This window comes from Spodoptera frugiperda, chromosome 5, assembly GCF_023101765.2.
Source record: "Spodoptera frugiperda isolate SF20-4 chromosome 5, AGI-APGP_CSIRO_Sfru_2.0, whole genome shotgun sequence".
Lineage (NCBI taxonomy): Eukaryota > Metazoa > Arthropoda > Insecta > Lepidoptera > Noctuidae > Spodoptera > Spodoptera frugiperda.
In genome coordinates this window covers 8,169,392-8,191,622 of record NC_064216.1, presented here as the reverse complement: position 1 = coordinate 8,191,622, position 22,231 = coordinate 8,169,392, and the positions used below count along the sequence as shown (strand labels likewise).

Here is a 22,231-nt window from a genome sequence, read left to right as displayed (position 1 = left end):
AGGTGTTTATGGCTAGTGGCGTATGCAATTGTTATTATAAACTGATTTCGTACATAAAAATTGAGATCTACCGAGCGGTCTCTGGACGTGAGTAACAACGGCTGTCGCGAGCGTATAAAACATTCGATGGGTTAATGGTACATTTTTATGTGTGACGTTTACAACTACGTACGTTTAATCGCTGTGTTTTGTGTTCGCGTTTATATCGTATCGATATAAATAAAGTTGAGGAAACATTTTCTGATACATTAATATTGTGGTATTTGGATCCAAAAAGTTTGTATTGTAAAATATGATTACTATTTATATCGTGTTATTTAATAAAGATACCTCTTCCAGAAATTCAAAGTGCGCAGGATTCGATGTGTTTTAGTAATTAACTTTACTTATGCACTCCAAAAATAATAGAGACGTAAAAGTGTTAGTTCAGGTTTAACAAATAAAAAATACGTTAAATATTTTATTAATTAAATATATTTATCTCATCAGAAGTCACAAAACTATGGTAAATACATGTTTTAAATGAGAAATATATTTTTGATCTGTTTAAAATTTTTAAAGTGGATATTTAGGTATTTTTCAGACTACATGGGTAACACCAAAATTGTACATTAGGTTTAAAAAACATTTTATCAATATGAATGAAAACTACTACGTTCTAGCTACATTTATTCTATTAAAAGTGTGGCTAACGAAACCAATTCTTAATAATTACAAGCGTTACTGCATTCTTTGATGAAAAAACTTAAATCAGATACTTAATATAATCACTTAGTTGATTTGACTAAAACATTATAATAATTAACTTAGGACTGATTTTCCAACGCCAGATTTTATCGGAAGAATAATTTCGTTTTCTTTTTTTATAATTCTTCCGTACTAAAAATTGTCAAACTTTCGATTACTTTCATATCACACATCATACTAGTACTCGGACCAAAAACATCAAAAATCTTCCACGTAGGAATCGAACCTCTGACATTTTTACCATGCAGAGGGCGTAGCGAGTTCGTTTAAACGTAAAGCAAACTCGTACTAAGGATACATTATTTCATTCTTGAATATACTCTACTTTTTCTTTTTACTATTGTTTTGTTTGTTGTTTTAATTAAAAATTATCTTTGTTATTTTATGTTGAAATAAAAAACAACCGCTAGTACGTTAGGAAGCATAAACTCTCCTCAATTGCTACACTTATTCGGATCTTTATTTATTTCAAGTTTAGCAGTTTGGTGTTTTTGTGTGACAAAGGACAACAAAAAATATTCATTTTGAAAAACGTGCTCTCATTCTATTTTAGATTTGATCTAAATAAATTATTTATCTTTACATATCTCAAAACCATCGTTAAGTTAGCCACACTTTGGAAAAAAATGTCTAGAAACACTTACTTAGCACAGCATTGTCTTAATCTTAAAACACTAACGTAACTCTTCACGTGGGTACGGGTAAATTCTTGGCGACGAGCAGTAGGACCTGTTCAGTGCTGAAGCACCAGTTGGCGATGTCCTTGGAGACCTTACACCAGGCCTCGCCGTGGTGCGGCTCAGCGGCCTTGCAGCGAGACTTCACGTCCTCTTGTTGCTGTTCATTCCCGTGCAGTAACTCGAATTTGTAGAAGTAGGCCCAAGCGTCACCTAGGTCCGGGTCGATTTTCACCTGCGAAATATTTTGAAGTTAGTTGTGATGAAGATTGTTTAAATGATTTTTATTAGCGTTTACACATTTACAGATTAGTTAAACTGCAACTGCTCAGAAAGCACCTTTGGGTTTGATCTGAACACAATTTATTGTAATAACCGATTCATAAAGAACTCAGTTATTAAAAAGTGTTTTCGCCAGTTATTTTACATTGCTTTGGATGAACAAATGTGCACTTCTTCACCTTCACCCTTCCGCCATTAAAAGGTATACTGCCGCACTCAGAGACATTTAATGATTACTTACACTATTCCTTATCGAAAACAATTGCTAAGGACTAGTTTAAATAACCATTAAATGACTCTGGAGTACGGACAACTGACAATGTTATATGTTATGTGAGAGGTGACATATGTACGTACCGTCCTATTGAACCACTCCCGGCACTTGTTGAGTTTCCGCTCGGTCCAGAACAGCTGCGACACGGCCAGCAGCACGTGCGCGTCGTGCTCGCACTTCTTCAGCGCGTCCACCTGTACACAACGCACGCGTATATTATTACATGTCATATTCAACATAAACCTAATAATAAGGGATGTATACTGATATGATAATTTATCAAAATATTCAATGACATGTAATAACATAATAACGGTGTTTCTATACTTATTTAACCATCATTGACAACTAAACGATCGATCGTAAGAAAAACTAGACTAATAAAATTAAGCTGTAAGCGTCAGCCGGCCTATTGAGATAGCGGCCAAACGTCGATTCATTTAATATATATATATAAAAAAAAAGCGTAACTGGGATGTTTAAAACTAAGTAAACTTCGTTCTCTGCATGAGAAGATACCTTTGGTCTACAGAGGGCTTAGTACAAGTTTGTTTTACGTTTAACCAGAGCACGTTCGACGCTCTGATTGGTTGGTTCATTCGCACCGGCCAATCAGAGCGCCGAACACACTCTCGTTTCGTTTTCGTTCAACGTAAAGCAAACACGTACTAAGGCTACAGTATAGGTCAACTCACAAATCAACAATATTGATATCAAATATAGACATTTAATATACACAATGAATAACTTACGCTCTTAGTTTTCCTCTGTGGCCGTGACTCCATGAATATGGCTTCAGCCCACAGTCGGCCGGCGTTAGGACACTCCTGCAGTGCTTTGGCCATCACTGCGTTGGCTATCTCCGCGCTGCCGTTCCTTCTCTCCAGTCTTACACTCTCTAACCTGTACGAAACAGAAATATTATTTGATAATAACACCGGAAACAAGCAGACGGATTACCTGCTGGTAAGCAATAAGCATCAGCAGATTAAGAGTTATAATTGCATAGTTCTAAAATAGGAAAGATTTACTCTGACATGAAACAATGAATATTATCTTTAACACGAATGTGTACTTTGTATGTATGCAGTTGTTTTATTCATATGGAACCTCTGATACCTTAAGATTAAAATTTAATTAGAATTACCGATTTAAATGCCAATATACAAAAGCTTCTTACCATAATTCAGCTGTCTTAGGATTCCGAAGCCTGGCTTTCTCCAACACTGATCTGGCTTTGGTGACATTCTTTAGTTTTTCTTCAAGTCTCGACAATAAGATCCACATGGGCACACTTGTTGCACATTTCTTGAGCTGGAATAATAAAAATAATGAACAAATTGCGCAGGCGCACGTCTTTGCATATTTTTTGAGTTTTATAGTAGTCGTTCAATGTAAAATACTGAAATTCAGCCGAATCAGGCTAAGACTCAGCGCCAATCTTAACCCAATTGGAAAAGGGCCAAGTTAGATTATTTCAGTTTCATGTCATCATTATAAGGATGAAAATAATATTGTGAATAAATGTTCATTCACAAATAAACAATGTAACTCTGTCAGAAGTAGGGTATACAAAACACGACCGACTATCAAGTTAGAGACGTCTTGAGTTTGACTTCCGGGCCAGGCAAAGCATTAATTAATGTTTTCGGGTTTAAAAACGGAATCTGGAATGTTCGATCGGTGACTAAAGATGGAGAAAGATATTACATAGTAATGTAACTCTGTTAATTGGAAACATGTACTTTTTTACGGTTTCTTTCATAAAGTAAACATTATTATAAAATACAAATAAAACGTAAACGTGTCTGCTTACCCCTTGTGAGTAAGTATTGCGTGCCTCTTCATCCTTGTTCATCTGCTCCTCAATCTGTCCCTTCATCATGTGTAGCTTGGCGTAGTCACCAAACACTTTGATAGCTTCCTCTAGAAGTTTCAGCGCCACATCCAAGTTGTTTAATGCCCATTCTAGTTTAGCGGACTTTATCATCACCTGTAAGGCAAATAACGGTATTCTATTATACATATTGGATTTATAAACACTAAATTATATGTAGGCTAGATGTGAAGTATGTCCACCAGCTTTTTTTATGGCTCCAGATTGATTAAGGGTGCTTTTCCAGAAGTGCTAGCAACATTGCTGTGGATGCGTTTGGGTTCCACCAATCATATTCATTGGTACACTAAGCTTAGCATTGGTGGAAATGGACCCAGTTAATCTCTGTTTTTATATGGGAAGATGCTAGGATGGGTGCAATAGGACTGACCTTTTTAAATCTAAATTAAAAAATATCCATAGAAATAAAGATAAAAAAGAGTCACGTTAATCTAATCCAACAAAAGAATCAATAGCTCACTTAGATGCTTTACATTTTATTGAACATTATTTAAAAAGCAGGCCTACTTACAAGACATAAAGTACAAAACTACATAAAAAAGTAAAACTTACCCTCGGCGTCGGCGCAGAGGCACGTGCTTTAGACAGCAGTCGTCTCGCTCTGTCATACTCTTTGTTCTCACTCTCCAGCTTGACGGCAGCCAACCAGATCTCTTCAGAGTTGGGGTTGGCTTGGAAGGCCAGGGACAGGATACCTCGGGCCGCTGGTACGTCGCCTGTGGACAGGGCAAATACATATTAATACTTACTGTTTGACACGCACCGTCTGTTTGCCCCTTTTATTTGCAAAAAATACTATAGTGAGGACAATTCAAGGATTTTTATTATGTGTCTTGTGTGTTTTATATAAACCAGTACATATTTATTCAGATTTTTAGTTTTACTTAGGTAGATATATTACAATGCAAAGTTAGTTTATTTATTTTTATGAGATTTTTAAGACCCCAAACAAGCTTTTTGGGGTTTAGGAATTTGAGAATTGGGAATTTGGGTTTCATTTCAATTTTCATTATTCAAAGTAAAATTAATGCGTTAAACAACTGCGTAAGGTAATAACAATATTAAAACAGTCTCACATACCTGCCAACCACTTAGACTTGGCTCCCATCAGCCACAGCACCTCAGACTTGGGACAATGAGCCACGGCTCGCTGTAGTAGTGCCTCCAAGCTGGCGCGGGTGCCATGTTGCTTCTCCAAGTAGGCCGCCCGCAGCCATATTGATTTCTTGGACGGAAACACTGATAGAGCGTACCCGTACACTGCGCGAGCGCACTCGTACGCGCCTTCGTTTGCACACTGGAAAGAATAGGTTATTTTGTTATTTGTCTATGTCTCTTAAACAATTTGGAACAAATACCTAGCTTCACTGATGGGCAGACTGTTAGACAATTCAATTTTACGTTTGAAAAGCGCCTAATTGAGGATTGTTTGAAATAAATATTATGACTTTGATTTTTTAAGTTATCGCAATTTAAAACTTTTACGTTTATTAGGTAAGTTTGATCTTGCTAAAGTGCATCGCTTAGATTTTTTATATGCGCATGAATATAAAATTCATTTAAATTGAATTTTATATGAATAAATTATTGTTAAATGTCAATTTTTTATAACAAATTTTAGATTAGCATTTATGACAAATATGATTTATTAATGAAAAAGGTACTCACTGCTTCAGCGTCTTCCATCCACGTGTGTTTTTGATCTTCAGGTTCAATGCCGTGTCCGATCACCGCACGTATGATGGCCTGTGGGAGAATGTCATGTTAAAGCTACCAGAACTTATTGATTATGATTATTTTGTCTTTTTATGTAATAAACACACACAGTTAAAGTTAAAATGAAAGTTTTCTTGGATACCTGGCAAGTATGTACCGCTCCAGACTTCTCAGCTTCCATGGCTTCCTTGAACCAATGCTCGCGGTTGATCTCCACACCGTTCGCGCTCAGCGAGGTGATCGCACGATCTATAATCTTCTCCACCATATGTGTATTGCCTGAGGATAGGAATTAGTTCACATTTAGGATGTTATTCAGCGTATTAAAAATGTATAATCATATACAATCCTGGTCATACCATCATGGTTAATATAAACGCACACAGAAATAGAAAAGTTTCGCTAAAAATCAGAACAAGTATATAGTAATAACATTAAAATTTCTTTAAACAATCCGTTATAATTAATGATTGGAAGATAACTAGATTTGAAAAACAGGGGAAATTAAATTGACAACAAAAAACTGATGATTTATGCATTGAATAATAAACTCTAATTACCAGACTTTAAAGTACAAACTCAAACTCACCATGTGCTTCTTCAAGCTTGGCAGCAGTTACCCAAATCTGTCTATCAGTAGGTATATTCTCACGAGCTTTATTGAGTACTTTCCTTGCATTCTCGTAAGTTTCCAGTCTTGCCAACGCGAGCCACAGTTCGACACTAGTATGGCAACACTCCACGGCTCTGGACAATAGAATCCGAGCATCCTCTGGGTTTTCCAACTCGACTGCAGCCTTCCATAAACGAACTGAGTTGGGTATGTGCTCTAGGGCTTTGCGGTATACTCTGCGTTTTGCCTGTAAATTATAAATTATGGGTTACAACATAAGAAGATTAACATGCATTTAGGTAAGAAATTACATCCGGAGCTGCGGACAACGTAACAGGTTACCGGGGCTCCGGCTTAAAGCAGGAGAAGGAACGAGGTGGTTCTACTTCTTAGTCAGTAAAAGTCAAACACTCCTTCCCGCCTTACGCTACGCGGGAGAAGTCATTGGATGATAGATAAGCAGCTGAACTTTCCAATAGACTTTAATAAAAGCACTTTTACCAAAATGTTACTTTATATTTGCAGTTATGCAAGTAACTTCTAAAGATATTTACACCAGATACAAGTACATACAATTTATTACCTTAGTCTCCTGTTCCAAATCAGCAGCCTTGACCCATATCCTGACACTGTGAGGCAGGTTCCTCGCAGCATGAGCGATGACAGCGCGCGCCGTGTCCCTCGGTTGTAGTCGCGCCGCTTCCAGCCACAACTCCTCACTGCTCGGGTTCACTTCACAACCCTTCATTATCAAATTACGGGCTGATTGGACTTTGCCTGAAATATAGAAGTTGAATTTTGTACACCTAGTACATTACGTCCGTTGTACATAGTTGGTTATAAAAATAACAAAAAAGGTGCCCCAATAAATTTCACTTTTTTAGTTTCCAAATGAAATGTCAAAATGACATTAATTTCTGTAAAATTTTATATTGGGCTAAGATATCCCTAATTTGACATGATTAAGGTTGACAAAAATGAATAATTATTTAAAGTAAGTACATTGAAGACCTGAAAATAGACATACCTGTAACTTCTTCCAACCTGGCACTAGCAATCCAAGCAGGCGGATGGTTTGGATTCGTCTCTCTAACAGACTTCAGCAACAACCTGGCCTTCTTAATATCATTAATATCACCACCATAAGTAGGTATCATGGATTGCAAGTCTGTCAGATATCCCTTCGGATCCACCACAGTTTGTCCAGTCACCGAGTCCGATACTTGTGACAGTTTCACTGTCATCAAAGTGTTTCTTGCTTGACCTATCTTTCTCAAATCCAGGTCACCTAGAATTGGAAACAAATAAATTGTAATCAATCTAAGTATTATAGAGACACCACCATAAAAAGTGACTGCTGATAAACATAAAAAAGTTCATACCAGATGGAGTCAACATTCCAGGAGTCATAACTCCAGGCATCATTGACGCAAGACCAGATCCAGGGTCGATGGACGAAGATGATTCTCCGCCCAAATTCCTGGACAATACACTGTCAGGCAATGGAGTGAACTTCTCTGCTCTAGGGTTCCTCTGTTTCCTGTTACGTGCATCACCCACTTCAGGAATAGCTGACCATTCATCCTCGGACACTGATTTCAATTCTCGTTTCAAATCTGAGAACTGTTGTTGAATTTTTGGTCTGAAAATTAAGATTACTTCATGTATGAAAAGGATTAAGCATAAATAAGTTAATTATTTGTCAGTTAGAAATTTAGAATCTCTCAAGGCAATATTTTAGTATAGTAAATTTTTTTGATAACTAAATCTCATTGCTGTACATTTATGGGTCTAAACATAAACAGATTATTTAAGTGCAATCAATGCAAAAAAAGGTATTAGTCATTTTGCGAGTTGCATTGGTATAGGCATTTGTCTGAACCTGTTTGTCTGAAAAAACATAGATACAAAATCTCACCTCTCTTGACGGTATCTCTCCAAATCTTCTTTGAGCCGTTTCTCTCTGTATTCCTTCCTCTTCTCATCCATTCTCTTGTCAATAGACTCATAAATAGCATCGGCTTCAGCATCATCCTTGTCATATGGGTCCTGTAAGAGAAAAAATATATTATTAACATTTGGTGGACATTTTATATGAATGTGTAAAATTAACAAACACTTTTTCCTGAGTTATACTAGCATTTCAGGTTTGATATAATATCAAACCTTGTGTTGGTGACTTGTTTATACACTGTGTGTTAGAAGTCCTGCTGTGTGTGTTACAAGATTGTTAATTTTAGAAATTATGCATGAAACATGTTACTATGTTCAATTAGAAAATAATATTTGTGCTTTGCCAGATTGTAGATCAAAGCAAAACATGTCACACACATAACTATACCAACTGTCAACTAGTATGAAGTTAACTATAAAACTGACCTTAGAAAACAAAGATCCACTGTATCCTGAGAATTCATCATAGTTGGAGTCATTCAAATCCTCATCATCATCTTCCTCCTCAGTTTTCTTGCGTTTGGCTGCAGGAGGGGCATGACGATCATCACTGAAAGAAAAACGACAAGTTTACTATAAAACATTACATAAAAGAGTAGTATTCATTATGTACTTCTTAAATCCTCTTTCAAAATATGTTGTAATATAATAATAAAGGTTTACTTACGAGACATCGTTGGCATCTCTGGCAGGACCGATATCTGATCGTGTGGTGAAACCAGTCGCTCTGTAAAGGAATTTAAACGGTTATTTATATGTCATACTTTATGAAAGTATATAATCAAGTAAATAAACAATACGTACCCTCGACCAACACCAGCAACATAACCTAAGGGCGCGGGGATGCCCAGGAAATGTTTTTTGTTTTTGTTTACAAACGCCTGTGGAGGCACCGACATTTTGGATTCAAATTCTGATTGAGCACAATATTAATAATTAACATTTACAACCAACCACTGCTTTTTTATTGCGTTACTACTAGATATACGCAAATTTTAGTTTATTTTCGCTTTCCTTTCCACTCGTACACTCTTTGATATTGTCGATTTTGACGTTTAGCATTAGCAAACGTCAATTTTAGTGACATTCTCTAGTTAGTGTTACCAGGTATTCGATGCCATTTTCGGCTGCCGTACTAAAAAAAGTTTTGTGAAAACCGGTATCTTCCGAAATAATGTAATTTTTAACCTCTCTATAAAAATTTCGTGATTGTCTATGAGTGTTGCCTAGCAACGAGTAGTTGTATTTTGAATAAAATTTAGAAAAAAATAGCCGATGAACTCAGTTAAGGATAATATTTTGCTATTATTTCGAGTCTTTTAGTTTTACTTATTCGTTATTGGACTTGCTAAAGTACGAAACATTGTGAACATCATGGCACAGAGTTTGATCGCAATTACTCAGGAACTTGGTTCGAATGATAACAGCATATCGACTAAAGAATTTTTGCAATTTGAAAAGACCTGTGAGGCGTACAAGGATGACGACGAAGAAATTAAGATGATTTTTAACGAAATCAAGAAATTGTCGGCCATCAACAAGCCCGAGAATGTGATAAGTGATGATATTGATGATATTGAGTTCATTCTAAAAAGGGCTGAAGATATTGCACAGGAGACTGAAACTTTACTGAAAAGCAGTCCCAAGTCAACAGCAAAGAGTATCTGCAGCCCAAACAAGAGTGAATCAGGTGTCATTCTCCAAATTAAAGTAACAAAACCTTGTGAAAATGAAAAGGATGTGTCGGAGCATAAGGAAAATAATACTAAGGTAAGTAACTTGCAGATTGTTTTTATTAAACATGCTTCATTTATTTCATCTTACAATCCACTCTCCTAGTAAATGCATGACATACATAAATAAAATTATGCTACAAAAAAAACATACTATTTTTTTTATTTTTATTCTTAAAACTACACTGCTGAACAGCCTTACATTTCTTGTATTCAGCCTTCTTTTTTTTAAGTCTTATTAGAATAATGAGACTTATCTTAAGTACTTCTCATTTGTACATTCATAAGTAGGAATGTTTTAAGTTTAAAATAAATAATTTATGCATACTCAGTATGCAATACAGATTATATTTTGCCCAGATATCTGGCTAAGACTCTGACACCGGCTATGTTTTCTCTAGCCACAGGTTCAATATAAGTTGCTGGCAACACAAAGCCATAGCGGCCAGTGTCACTCAGTTCAATGGTGTAGGTATACTTGATGTTCTGGGATTTGGCCCAATCATCAGAGCCACCCGATGCTGGGTAAAGTAGTCCACTAGATGACCCAACTTGGTAGCTTGATCCTCCTGTGTTTTGGATAGCCTAAAAGAACAAAAATCAAGAGTGATAAGTTGGCTATTTTATCTGAATACTTTACAGAATAATGGCTTAATATTTAATGCATAATCTCTTACCTGAGCTATGAGCTTGCCCATGGTTTCAAGGTCCTTGTGGTCTGGTGGCAACGCATTGTCATATCCCCATGGGTACAACAAGTACTGACCATAGCTATGGTATGTCAAATAGGCTGAGAATTTGACTGCACTGCTCTTGAAGAAATCCTGTACAGCAAACATATAAGATTAAACTTTAATATCATGGCTATAGAGTTCAATTTTCAGTGTTAGTAGGTATATTCTTAAAAATCATTCCTTCAGTCTCTTAGGGATTGCAGTGTCATGTCCCTTATACATAATAAATTACTTAGGTCGTATGGAATATAATATCTAGGGCAATTTTGTTAAAAGCCTTTGTAGTTGCATAAAGTAGCATAACCCCATTACCCACCTATCATCATAGTGAATTGCAAAATAGGTATCTGTCATTAATAGTAGGTATTGTACCATGGGAGGTAATTACTTAAACCTTTACAGTTATTTAATAACTATATAAATATTTTTCAGAAATACCTATTTTAGTATCTAATTTTGAAACTAATCATAACATGAAAGACGAAAATTCGATCGTTTCAACATTGGATTTGAGTCATCATATTGATTTGATTGTATTCCCCATTTGAAATTTGACAAGATGAGTCACAACATTACGGTAGCGCGAGGCGACCCTTAACCTTTACGAATTCACCCTCGTCCACCCTACGTAATCACAAATCACAACCCACTATCTCTAATACGACTCAAAATTATTAACTATTTGAATATTATACAGTCTGTTTTATATAAAATCTAAGAAAAAAGAAGAAAAAGGCTAAGAAATACCTAATTTATAATTGTTTGTACCTACAATCTAGGTAGACGCACGTAGGCGATATGCCAATCGCAAAGAAATTCTCCTAAAACTATTACGTAACGTTAACTATTACGTTACGTATCCGTTATTAACTGATAAAGTTTTGTTTGGTAAAGCTGGTTGCCCTGCTTCTGTATCAATCCCATATTAAAATAGATGTTATTGCCTGCAAAGACCAATGTTACTTACGTTAATTGCTTTAGATTCTGGTTCAGAGAACGGTCCACTGCCACGGTAAATGTCGCTGCATGGATAGCTAGAAGATCCTTTTCCTCCCCAGCGGTATCTATTTAACAGAAAAGTTTCAGTTAACAATTTGTAATCAGCCTGTGAGTTCGTAGAGAAGATCAAATGACTCTTCTCTTGAGGCGAGTAGGAGTCTATGTGTGGGACAGTAGGACTGACTAAACCACCTCGTTCTGTCTCCTGCTTCGAACCCCGGTAAACATTATGATTGTCCGCGGTTACGGTCGGGCATCGGCCCTTGTTGCACTCATCATTATCTCGGTTAGTTCCCTTCGCGGCCCTATGTCCTTTCTCTTGTACTACCTATACTATACTGATTGTTGCGTGTGTGAGAATTTTATTATTTCCTTTAATTATTTCTATACCTAATTAAGTAGGTACCTCGCTTGCACCAAAGCCAAAAGATAGGTAGACTCATCATAAACGTAGAACAAAATTACTGAGTCCACAAAAAACTTAATAAAAAGAAGGATATAAGTTTGGAGAAATAATCCGTTTCTAAACTTTATACAATTTGCCGTGACAAAACAAATAGTTTTCTAGATACCTACGAACTTTTCTCATTATTTGAAATAAGCACGTAATGTCGTGTACAGGGCCGCAATAGTTAGCCTTGGCACAGCAACTAACTGGGTCATTTTTGATGAATATCATTACTTAGATATTTTTCCTGGTGCCATCTAGCAAATGCATTTAGATAACTATGTTATTTTCAACCAGATTGCAATGGTAGTGGGCCTAAACCTAGGGCGACTTATTTATTATTCCATAGTTTCCTTAGTCATTTATAGGAGGAAAAAAAGCAGTCATCATAAACTTACCCAAAGTTTCTGTTAAGATCTGTGCCCGTACAAGAACTGGGTCCATATCCGAATTTTCTGTTCTTGCGCCAGAGACGATCAGTCTTATGCGTGTACTCATATCCGTCAGGGTTTACAACCGGCAAGAAGTACCTAAATCAAACAATTGTTAATTAATAAATATTCTCCATTCAAAAAAGAGGAAAGAAATATTTAGTATACTTAGTATTTTTTTTTTCTTCTTGGCAACCGAGTCTCCAATACAAAATTGTCGACTATTCTGCCAGTGTCTGGTAAGTACTAAAAAGTCATACCAGTCAATGTTCTTGATGTCATCGGACTCGACGTCAAAGTTTTCTGCGAATTGATTGATGAAGTAGGTGACAACTGCAGGACTGATCCACTCACGCGCATGAATACCTCCGTCAATAAATACTGCTTTGTTGCTGGGCTTTCCGTCTGAGATTCGAAGCATCTAAGAAACAAAACCTCTGGTTAGAAATATCTTTTTTTACCTTTATTTTAATTTAAAAAGCATCCTCTAAAACAAATTTTCAGTTGGTAACAAGAGTTCAAAAGTAAAAATTTTTAATCGTACTTTTCTACAAAAATGTAATTGTGTATTCTATTCGAATCATTGCTGTACCTAAAATCAATGTAGGTACGTCATAAATTCGTTCATCGATATGAATTGATGCAATTAACATCAAAGTCTTAGAACGTATAATAGAAAAATATTGATTAATTCAAGGAAACTACAATATTACTCGTAGCTTTATTCACCTTAAGGTCGCGGCCTTCATAAGATTTTCCAATAGTCTTCACACTGACGATGGAAGGGTAGGTTTTTGCCAAATAGTCCATAAATCCGTGAATATCTTCCAGTCTATGGTACTGCTTCCATGTCATACGGTGACCTGAAATGAGATTCTACATTAAAACTTGGTTGGAACAATATTTCGTATCAACCATCATCCATAAACTCCGTTTAATCACACGAAACTTCCCGACTTGCGAGACTCTCTTGATTCCAGATTAGTGACGAAAAGTCCTTTATTTTTTTTAACTGTTAGGGAATTAGAAGAACAAACTGTTAGATAATTTCCAGATCCAAAAAGTTAGACACGCCATTTGAATTTAGAACCAAATTCATTAAAACAAAGAAGTGCATAACAACAGTGATTCGGTGCCGAACAACAACAACGAACCCCAATTTGCATTTGGCCAATACTCCATGGGAAGGTTGAGAGAATTGTACCCCATGTAGGCACTTATGAAACCTAGTCGGCGATGAGATGCCCTGTAACGCCAAAAATTGTAAGCTCTTGCTGGAACAAAATTACATCGACCCTTGGAATATTGTTATTCTATTGTCAAAAAAGCTCATAATTGTTAGATTACTTCATTAACAATACAAACCTCTTCTGTCTTGAAGCTCCAATTCATTCTCATCCAAAGGTGGGTTTTCTTCATTAATTCTTTGTTGCAAATCTTCAATCATGACATAATATGAAATGTCTTTTGTTTTTAAAGCGGCTGTTACGTTTTCTAGAGCTTTTGGTTTGACAAGGATATCGATTGTCGAGTGGTTTCCTCCCCATGAAGCTATCACTGCAAAATAATTAAAGTTTATTAATATTTTTTATTCCACTAAAAAAGTAGAAATAAATAATATAAAAACAACGTTCCACATAAATCTTACATTTTTCGGAAGCTAGTTGGTTAATAACACGTTGAGCGTTATTTTTCATTGTTGAGACTTTCCATACTTGGGCACCCGTATAATCTATTCTCTCGACTTCATCGCTTAATGTCTCTATAGGCTTATCGTCATCAGTATCAGGTTTTTCCTTGTCATCACCTGCAGGAACAACTATTTCTTCATTTTTAGTGACTCCGGCCTCTGCGGACTCGGATTCAGCTTGATTATATGGTTGTCTAACTGAGCTCCTTGTGGGCCATTCTGAAAGAAATAATAGGTAGTTCTCAGTAGGTCATACGTTACTTGCAATTACATGTAGATTTTTTGTCTATGTACGATCGTGACTTATTATCCATCATCGTGTCCTATGTTTTGTTTAATCGTAATGTGTAGTTAATTTGCACTAATGCCGCTTTTTGTTGTCTAGTTGATAATTTAGAATACATATACACACCTACGTAGTACAATCAAGTATAGATGGTCAGATAATAAATGCTTTTGTCTTTATTATTTCACTGCGTCTGTGTAGAGTAGCTATGATCATTGTTTTTACACAATACGTTTTTGTTTTGGTAAATGAATAATTGAAGGAACGGTGTTCTACTGTAGTAGCAAGGTTAATTTCAACTGTTATATTTTAAATAACGTAGCTTTAAAATTTGATCTGAATCTCTCGTCTCTTGCGTTTTTACTAACGATAAAAACCAAAGAAGAATCAATTAGCATGATTCACTGAGTAAAATATTAAACGCTTTTCCTGTTACAACAAAACATACATTGAGTGTAAACAGATTGTATTTTTTAAGTAGTTAAGAAGACGTAAAAGGTGCGAGCGATTTCTATAATGATTTAATACTGACGTGAACACTCTTACTGTATGTTTTAAGTTTTTAAGCACCGATAGCGACACCTAACGAATTGATAATAGAATAGATTAGAATGCATGGCTCGTGTCTCCTGTGACATGTTTAATGACTTTCTCTGGCCACGGCTTGTTTTCCATTCGTGGCTGGCCTGATCTTGGCCGGCCTAACGGTGTATGTCGAACTTGAACTGAACTTAACCAAGGGTTTCCGCGACTTTCAATATTACATTTTGATCACGCATTTCGAAGGCAACATTGTGCACTGAATTGAGATGGGCTGAATAAATAATGACCATAATTATAATACAACAATATATGTAGTTAATTTGTATTCTTTCGTGTCCTAAGGTTTCGAACCTTAAATAATATTCGTAGAGTATACAGTAAAATGATGCAAAATAATAAGTTAGGTCAACTGAATCTAATTCATTATAATCGATTGAATTAGTAATCAAATCAAATGACTTTAAATGACACGAATTTTAGAAATACGAGTAGGTACATAAATACGCCTTATTAAAAATATAAGTCTATCATACCTTGTCCTGGCTGTAGTTGATTGATGAACGGGGTACATAACACGGAGGATACGACGCACAGGAACACGACTGTCTTCGTCAAGGACCCCATGGCTACTGACGGTGCGGGCGCTCTGCCGCAGGTGATCACACTGATGCGTTTGCGCACATCGATTGCCTCTTTTAAGCTCCGATAAACATGCCGGTACTGATAACTAGAGATACAAACTTCACTTAACCAGATTTAATAATATTGAGTGAATCATGGTGTCTTTACATAAGTACCTATTCTGAAAATTGTGTTCACGTAATTTGTTTATGTATGTAGTTGATTATACAATAATTTTAAGTCCTTACTCATGTTATTCCTCTCAAAGTTGAAAGCCTTATCAATGCTTTGTTTTTTCTCAGTGTTATTTCGAAAACGTGTTTTTAAGGGTTACGCGTTTCGCACATTAGTTCTTTTTTTACTTCGAGAACTTTCTTAGTGTACTAATTATTTTTAATTTATTCTATTTGTGCTACGACCTTTAATTTAATAGAGAGAGCTCCTGAAATGTTAATAGAGTAAAGCATATTTTTTGTCAGATTAATTTTAGTCGCATGACAATAATTTATTTTATATCCGATTGAAAGCAATAAGTTTGTCTTGAAGGTGATAAGTTTGTCTAATGTGCATTAAAGCGGGTTTTAATACAAATAAATACGTTGAAAGAGCACGTTTATTTGAAAGAGTATATAATCAGCACATAATCTTTTTCCCATAAAATGCTGAACGTATGTTGGCAATTCTTTTTACGGCCAAATTCTCTTAAATTTTATTTTCACGCATTAGATTCGGAACAACATTTGCAAAAATGCGTCATATCATCTATAGGTACTGTATTTGTTTAGAACCAGCCTGACAACTTTTCTCTCGACCTGCGCGGGCGCCATGCCCGGTCGTTGCCACCAAGTTGCAGTTATTTAACTTTGATGACAAACTTTGTTTACTGTAAACACGTTTTTAACGATTTATTTATCTAATGGTCATTTCACGGCTATGGCTCTAATAACTTGTGGCTTAAACTTTATCTTTATTGGTCTATCACTTAGTGTCGATTCATTATTTTTGTACTAAATGTTCCATACATAGCACGAGGTTATGTGAGGTCAATCATCCATTTTAATGTTTCGAGTATCTGTCTTATTTAAATACAGCATAATATTAAGAAAGCAGAGAGTTATGTTCTTGTATAAGTAATAATCGTAAAATGTGTTTGTAGGTTAACCAGTATGCTAAACAAAATGCTAAGGAAAATACTGAAATACGCCGTAAGCCAAAGCTAAGGCCTTTCTCCGCGGGCGTCATCGATTCAAAGAAACGCGAAACAAATAAAGTGACAAAGTCAGTTACAAATTCTCCTAAGAAGACGGTTAATAATAATTGTAGACACGATAATTTGGTAGAAGAATTAAAGGACACAACGGAAAGAGCAAAAAGCTTAGAGTTGTTAAATGTTCAACTAAATGATGACAACAAAGCGTTAAGGAAGAAATTAGAAAGCATTTCTGAGGAGAAACATGTTGCGGAATTGAAGTTAGCTGAATGTGAAAAATTTGTAGGGAGACTCAGTAAGGAATATGAGAATAGGAGTACAGAACTAAAGAGTATTAAGGAAAATGAAAATAAAATACTAGCGGAACTCCAAAAGGAACGAAATGATAGGAAAAATCTGACCATTCAACATGAGAAGGACATAGTTATCATACACGATTTACAACGCCAAGTGAAAGAAATGGAGATGATTTTAAGAAGAAAACATCCAGACTCTGTGTCAGCTTTGATCGGTGAGTATGATACATTTTTAATACCTCAATTTCTTTCTTTGCAGTATTTTCCTAAACTTGATTCTCTTGCAGTGGCTTCAAAATCGTCAACAGTAGAAGATAACAAGAAAAAGTTATTGGAAGAACGTATTGCCAGATTGGAACAAGAACTTAAAGACAAGGAGGATCATTTTCAGGGCATACTACTGACGCTACAAGAAAAGTTTGGAGACATGAAACAAAAATACGAAAGTCACATTATAGATGTTGAAAGACAGCTAATGGATGATCGAAAAGTCAATACTGAATTGAAGAACAAATTGAATAAGCAAAATCTAGTCGATTCAGCTACTCAAACTGTAACAAAGAGCAAACATACCACATCTACACAAACCTTTATTAAACCAGATAGGGCATCGTCTGCAGTGAGCAGACTGTCACAAAATTCAGCTTTAATTTTGAATAGGTTAAAAGAGGACAGTTATTTAGTAGCTACCATAAAAGGTTTGCAATCTGAACTGACGGTTAAACAACGAACTATTGCTAAGATAAACAGAGAGACTGAGGAACTAAGGAAAAACTTGCGGAATCTACAAAAGGAAAAAGAAGGTATGCTTTACATAAAGTTTCAATTTTAAAGTGTTTTCTTTTTTTTTGTAATCAGCTGAGTTTCTTTTTGTTGTTGACAAACAAAGGACGTTAAATTCCATTTCACTTTTAGATTTCGTGGAACCTCTTTGGTTTAATTTACATACAATAAATTACTGACTCGTCAACCGTGTTGCTTACGTGTGCTTTTCACGTAACACTGTTGGAATATAAAGCGTTAGCAGTAACTATCAAAATTTTCGAAACGGTATCTCTATGTGAAGTAACATTCGCGCTATAACTATGACTCATCTTGTTCTTATAGTTGGCATGGTCGTCAAATGGTAGTTAATGGAATTATAATGTGTTTCCTTTGTTCAGTATTTTTTTCTTCTAAATTGTATATTTTCAAATCTAGGTGACTGGAACATTGACACTTAGACAATAAGCCCTACTCATACATAAGCGTTTAAGTTTTAACAAACGGGTTTGTGGTAAATTTTACGACTTGTTTCTTTTAGTGTTGCTTAATCTGCATCCGCACAAGAAGGCTAGTAATAGAAGCAAGTCCACAGAGAATATATTGGCAAGGATGAACACGGAAATGGAAGCCGAACTAGCGGAAATAAGGACACAAAAGGAAGTGCTAGTGCAAGAACGGAACACGTTGCTCGATTCATTAAAACGTACGAATGAGGAATTCATATTGTTGAAGAAGAAACGTATTCAAGATGTAAGTTATTTTAGTTTTTTTATTATATTATGTATTTAGAATTTTGACTCTCGTCTCAATTTACATAAGTGTCAATTTTGTGTAAATAGATCCAAATTTTGTACCGTGTTCACAAACTTATGATGGCATAGAACACATTCATACAGTAGATGGCTTGCAAAGGATGTTTTTTATGGGATAAATCGGTAAACGAGCAGACGCTCATGAACACCCAAAACATCAGTGGCGCAACAAATGCGTTGCCGACCTTTTGGGGGTTAGGAATTTGAGGATTGTTGGGGATACGGGGTTGGGGAGGGTAATTGGGCTTCCGGTAACCTTACTCACATGATGAAACAACGTAAGCGTTGTTTCACGTCCATTTTCTGTGAGGCCGTATCATTCGGCACGAATGGGTCGAGCTGACCCATTCGTGCCGAAGCATGGCTCTCCCACACGTTTTAATTTTAAATCCATTATTTATTTCGTTTGTTTATTTTTAAATCGATTTTATTACGACTTAGAACCTACACAATGGGATGAATTAGGTCACCCAGAATAAAGCAAGCGAGTGCTAAGCTAGTTTCCGCACGGGCAGTTTTTAGGTCTCTTTCTTGTTATAGTAGTTTTTAGACCAAAAATGATCATTGGTTAACTGTTATGAGTAAAATGAAAATGTAGAATAGTTAATAGCTGTATTCTTAGCGACGGTCAATGCTCCAGAATTTCAATTGAAAGTAGTGATTTAGTTTTTATCTATCTAGTGTAGTAATTATGTAGTGGTCATTGTTATTTAATACGAAAATAAACATTTTATTATTATTATTGTAGCTGATTAAAGCTGTGAAGACTGCCGATTATTGTTTTAACAACAAGGTAATAAACGTACCTTCTTAATAAGTTGTTTCGTGAAAAATAGTAGTGAAGTACTCTATAATTTTATTGTCATGCCTATTTCCTAATATTCCTACGGGAAATGAAAGCACTATGTGTTACATGCTAACATTACGAAACCCGGACGTTTTACTCTTTATAAAACGGTTATTTCATACACGCGTAGGTTCAGTAAATAAATAATTTCAACAATATAATGCCACATTTAATACAATGAGGTTTTGTGCGATGAAATATAAATTTTCACCGCATTCTTTCTGCTTGGTTGGCTATTGTATGAATGATATTGCTATTATGTCACATTGATATTATGGTTAATACAATATGTTAGGAAAATAGGTTTTCATGTTGGGTAAAATGAATTTGGAATGGGTTCTTTAGCCCGTCTAACCTTTGCTTTGATAAACCCGTGGTTTGTATACTACTACTCAAAGTTATATTTTCTTTAATATGAGCATCTCTCAAAACCTTAACTTTTGTTAAGGATAATATTGAACCTGTTTTGGTACGTTAACCACGCTGCCGTCATAAGGAAAAAGCGCATCTAACATTTTTGTCGAAATAAGTTAAAAATACCAGCGGATGTGCCCTTTTTAGGGTTCCGTAGCCAAATGACAAAAACGGAACCCTTATAGATTCGTCATGTCTGTCCGTCTGTCCGTCCGTCCGTCCGTCCGTATGTCACAGTCATTTATTTTCGAAACTATTGGGTCTACATAGTTGAAACTTTGTAGGATAATGTATTTCGATAACCGCTATTCGAATTTTGAATAAAAAATAATAAATTTAAAAATTAAAGGGGGCACTCCGTACATGGAATTGATTAAAAAAAAAATTTTTTTCAGCTAACATATCCGTGATGGGTGTCTATGGATAGGTATTTAAAAAATACATTAAGGTTCCTAAAACTACTTTTCGTCAAAATCAATCGTTTGAAAGTTAGACGCTTCCAAAGTGGAAAAATGTGTGTCCCCCCCCCTAACTTTTAAAATAAGAGAGTTAGAAAACTGAAAAAAATATATGCTGTAGATTTCAATAGAAACTAACAACGAAAATTGGTTTGAACGAGATATCATTATTAGTTTTTAAGAAATAAAACATTTTCAAAAACAGCAAATATAACTTTGTCGTTCATACAAACACTATGTAAAACCAAGTTATTTTACAACTTTTATATTATGTCATCTACTTGCTGTTACGGAACCCTTCATGAGCGAGTCCGACTCGCACTTGGCCTGTTTTTTACTGATTCCGAATATACATATATTTAACTCAATTTCGACAAAAATGTTAATTAGTTACTCACAATATGAATGACCCGGCTTGTGTATTAAAACCGTCTTTAATTTTTAACTCTTCCTTTTAGCTCCATACTCTACAACTAGCACATGAAAAGGAGTTGATGCAGATGAATCTACAAGTTTACCCGTTGCAAGAGGAGATTAAACTCCTCAATAAAACGGTGGAAATTCTTCAGGAGCGGGTGCGGACTACCGAAGAAAAGCTTATGAGGTACCAGGCGGGCATGAAAGACGACGTGCTTGCTGGAGGCGACAATAATTGCAATAAGAATAAGAGGGACCGTTAGATTTAAATCCAGTTGTCAAATTGGAACCATAGACACGCTGCTTAATTTACAGCGTGGCTAAAAAGAGCGCGTAACTCTATTGTTTCGGTTGATCCGTAACCGTTTAATTTAATGGTTTAATTGAGTCGTCAGTATTGTCGTTTTTCTTATTATAAAACCGTTTAGAAAATTTTGATAATTAGGTAAGTAGATATCTATATAATTGGCGCGCGACGTCTGTTTTTCTTTTTCGAAAGCAATGTTTTTATGTTATCTGTCTAAAACAAAAGGATTGTTTTTAAACGGAAATAAAATCTGTGCCGTATGTTTTCGTTGGCATCCTAATAAACGCACAAATGATAATAATCTAGTGTCAGTGTATTTGTCGCTCTGTATTTTATATTGTTGGTAATAATAGTGTGAGCTAGGCGGTAACAAAGCTTGCGTGAATAATGATTTTTATTTGGATTATTTGTAGGGACCTATTTTATTTGAACACATAATATGCGAAGGAAATAAGTACAGTTTCAGTTAAATATTGCTTGTTGTGTAATGTCTATTTTACTTTTATTACAATAAGACACAAATTAGGTTACTTACTGTATGTTCACAAAACAATGAATTCGCACAAATTAGGATTAAATATCTTGGTACTATTGTCTTGTTTTAGAAGGTGATAGAGTAATTAGAAATGTAATACATTGGCATTACGGTATTTTTTACTAAATCCAGCAGTGGGACTGCAAATCAAGTAGTAGGTATGAGGCGTAAAAGATCGGTCAAGCGCCTAAATCGTCGGCCGTTTGCATCGAAATTGGAAATGCAACAATGGGCATAATAGAACCCTGTTTCATTTGGACACCGTGATCGTACGAACAGGTCGGGCACAACTAACAAATTCATTAAAGTAGTTATTATGTTGAAAAGAGAAATTCGTCTAGTTTCAAGCCACGCCCGGAACTTATATCCATGAGCAGCATTGTCCGACACATGATGCTTGCTGTTCCAAGTTAGACATAGTACCAGCTAATTCATTTAATGTGTTGTCTTTTGGTAGTTGTACAAAGTTAACAAAATGTTTACAGAGGATTGTTTTCTTCTGATATCGATAGGGTTGTGCAACCAA

The 22,231-nt window shown here is 35.6% G+C and overlaps 3 protein-coding genes across 4 annotated transcripts; 1 reads left to right on the top strand and 2 right to left on the bottom strand.

Moving 5' to 3' along the window:
- Nucleotides 1-456: 456 nt before the first annotated feature.
- On the bottom strand, nt 457-9,236 carry LOC118271743 (pre-mRNA-processing factor 6). The gene is made up of 17 exons (XM_050693758.1): nt 8,964-9,236; nt 8,827-8,886; nt 8,586-8,709; nt 8,125-8,255; nt 7,589-7,848; nt 7,234-7,494; nt 6,790-6,983; nt 6,183-6,453; nt 5,736-5,872; nt 5,546-5,623; nt 4,958-5,174; nt 4,430-4,593; nt 3,797-3,973; nt 3,161-3,294; nt 2,733-2,883; nt 2,064-2,174; nt 457-1,659 (listed from the first exon to the last, which is right to left on the bottom strand). The coding sequence occupies exons 1-17, from the start codon at nt 9,056-9,058 to the stop codon at nt 1,435-1,437; spliced, it is 2,790 nt and encodes a 929-aa protein (XP_050549715.1). The 5' UTR covers nt 9,059-9,236; the 3' UTR covers nt 457-1,434.
- A 143-nt stretch (nt 9,237-9,379) lies between these two features.
- LOC118271912 (centrosomal protein of 162 kDa) lies at nt 9,380-22,007 on the top strand. 2 transcript variants are annotated; one of them, XM_035588175.2, is made up of 6 exons: nt 9,380-9,929; nt 16,801-17,365; nt 17,438-17,953; nt 18,454-18,665; nt 19,476-19,520; nt 20,905-22,007. In XM_035588175.2, exons 1-6 carry the CDS (start codon nt 9,534-9,536, stop codon nt 21,124-21,126), a joined length of 1,956 nt encoding a protein of 651 aa, XP_035444068.2. In that variant the 5' UTR covers nt 9,380-9,533; the 3' UTR covers nt 21,127-22,007. The 2 variants fall into 2 exon arrangements, with proteins under 2 accessions (XP_035444068.2, XP_035444069.2); XM_035588176.2 differs by lacking the exon at nt 19,476-19,520 and having other exon boundaries at nt 20,905-22,005.
- Nucleotides 9,935-15,723, bottom strand: LOC118271974 (carboxypeptidase B). Its single transcript, XM_035588257.2, has 9 exons — nt 15,557-15,723; nt 14,153-14,413; nt 13,870-14,061; nt 13,234-13,367; nt 12,765-12,925; nt 12,472-12,603; nt 11,594-11,690; nt 10,570-10,716; nt 9,935-10,477 (listed from the first exon to the last, which is right to left on the bottom strand). The coding sequence occupies exons 1-9, from the start codon at nt 15,645-15,647 to the stop codon at nt 10,238-10,240; spliced, it is 1,455 nt and encodes a 484-aa protein (XP_035444150.2). The 5' UTR covers nt 15,648-15,723; the 3' UTR covers nt 9,935-10,237.
- Nucleotides 22,008-22,231: the final 224 nt, after the last annotated feature.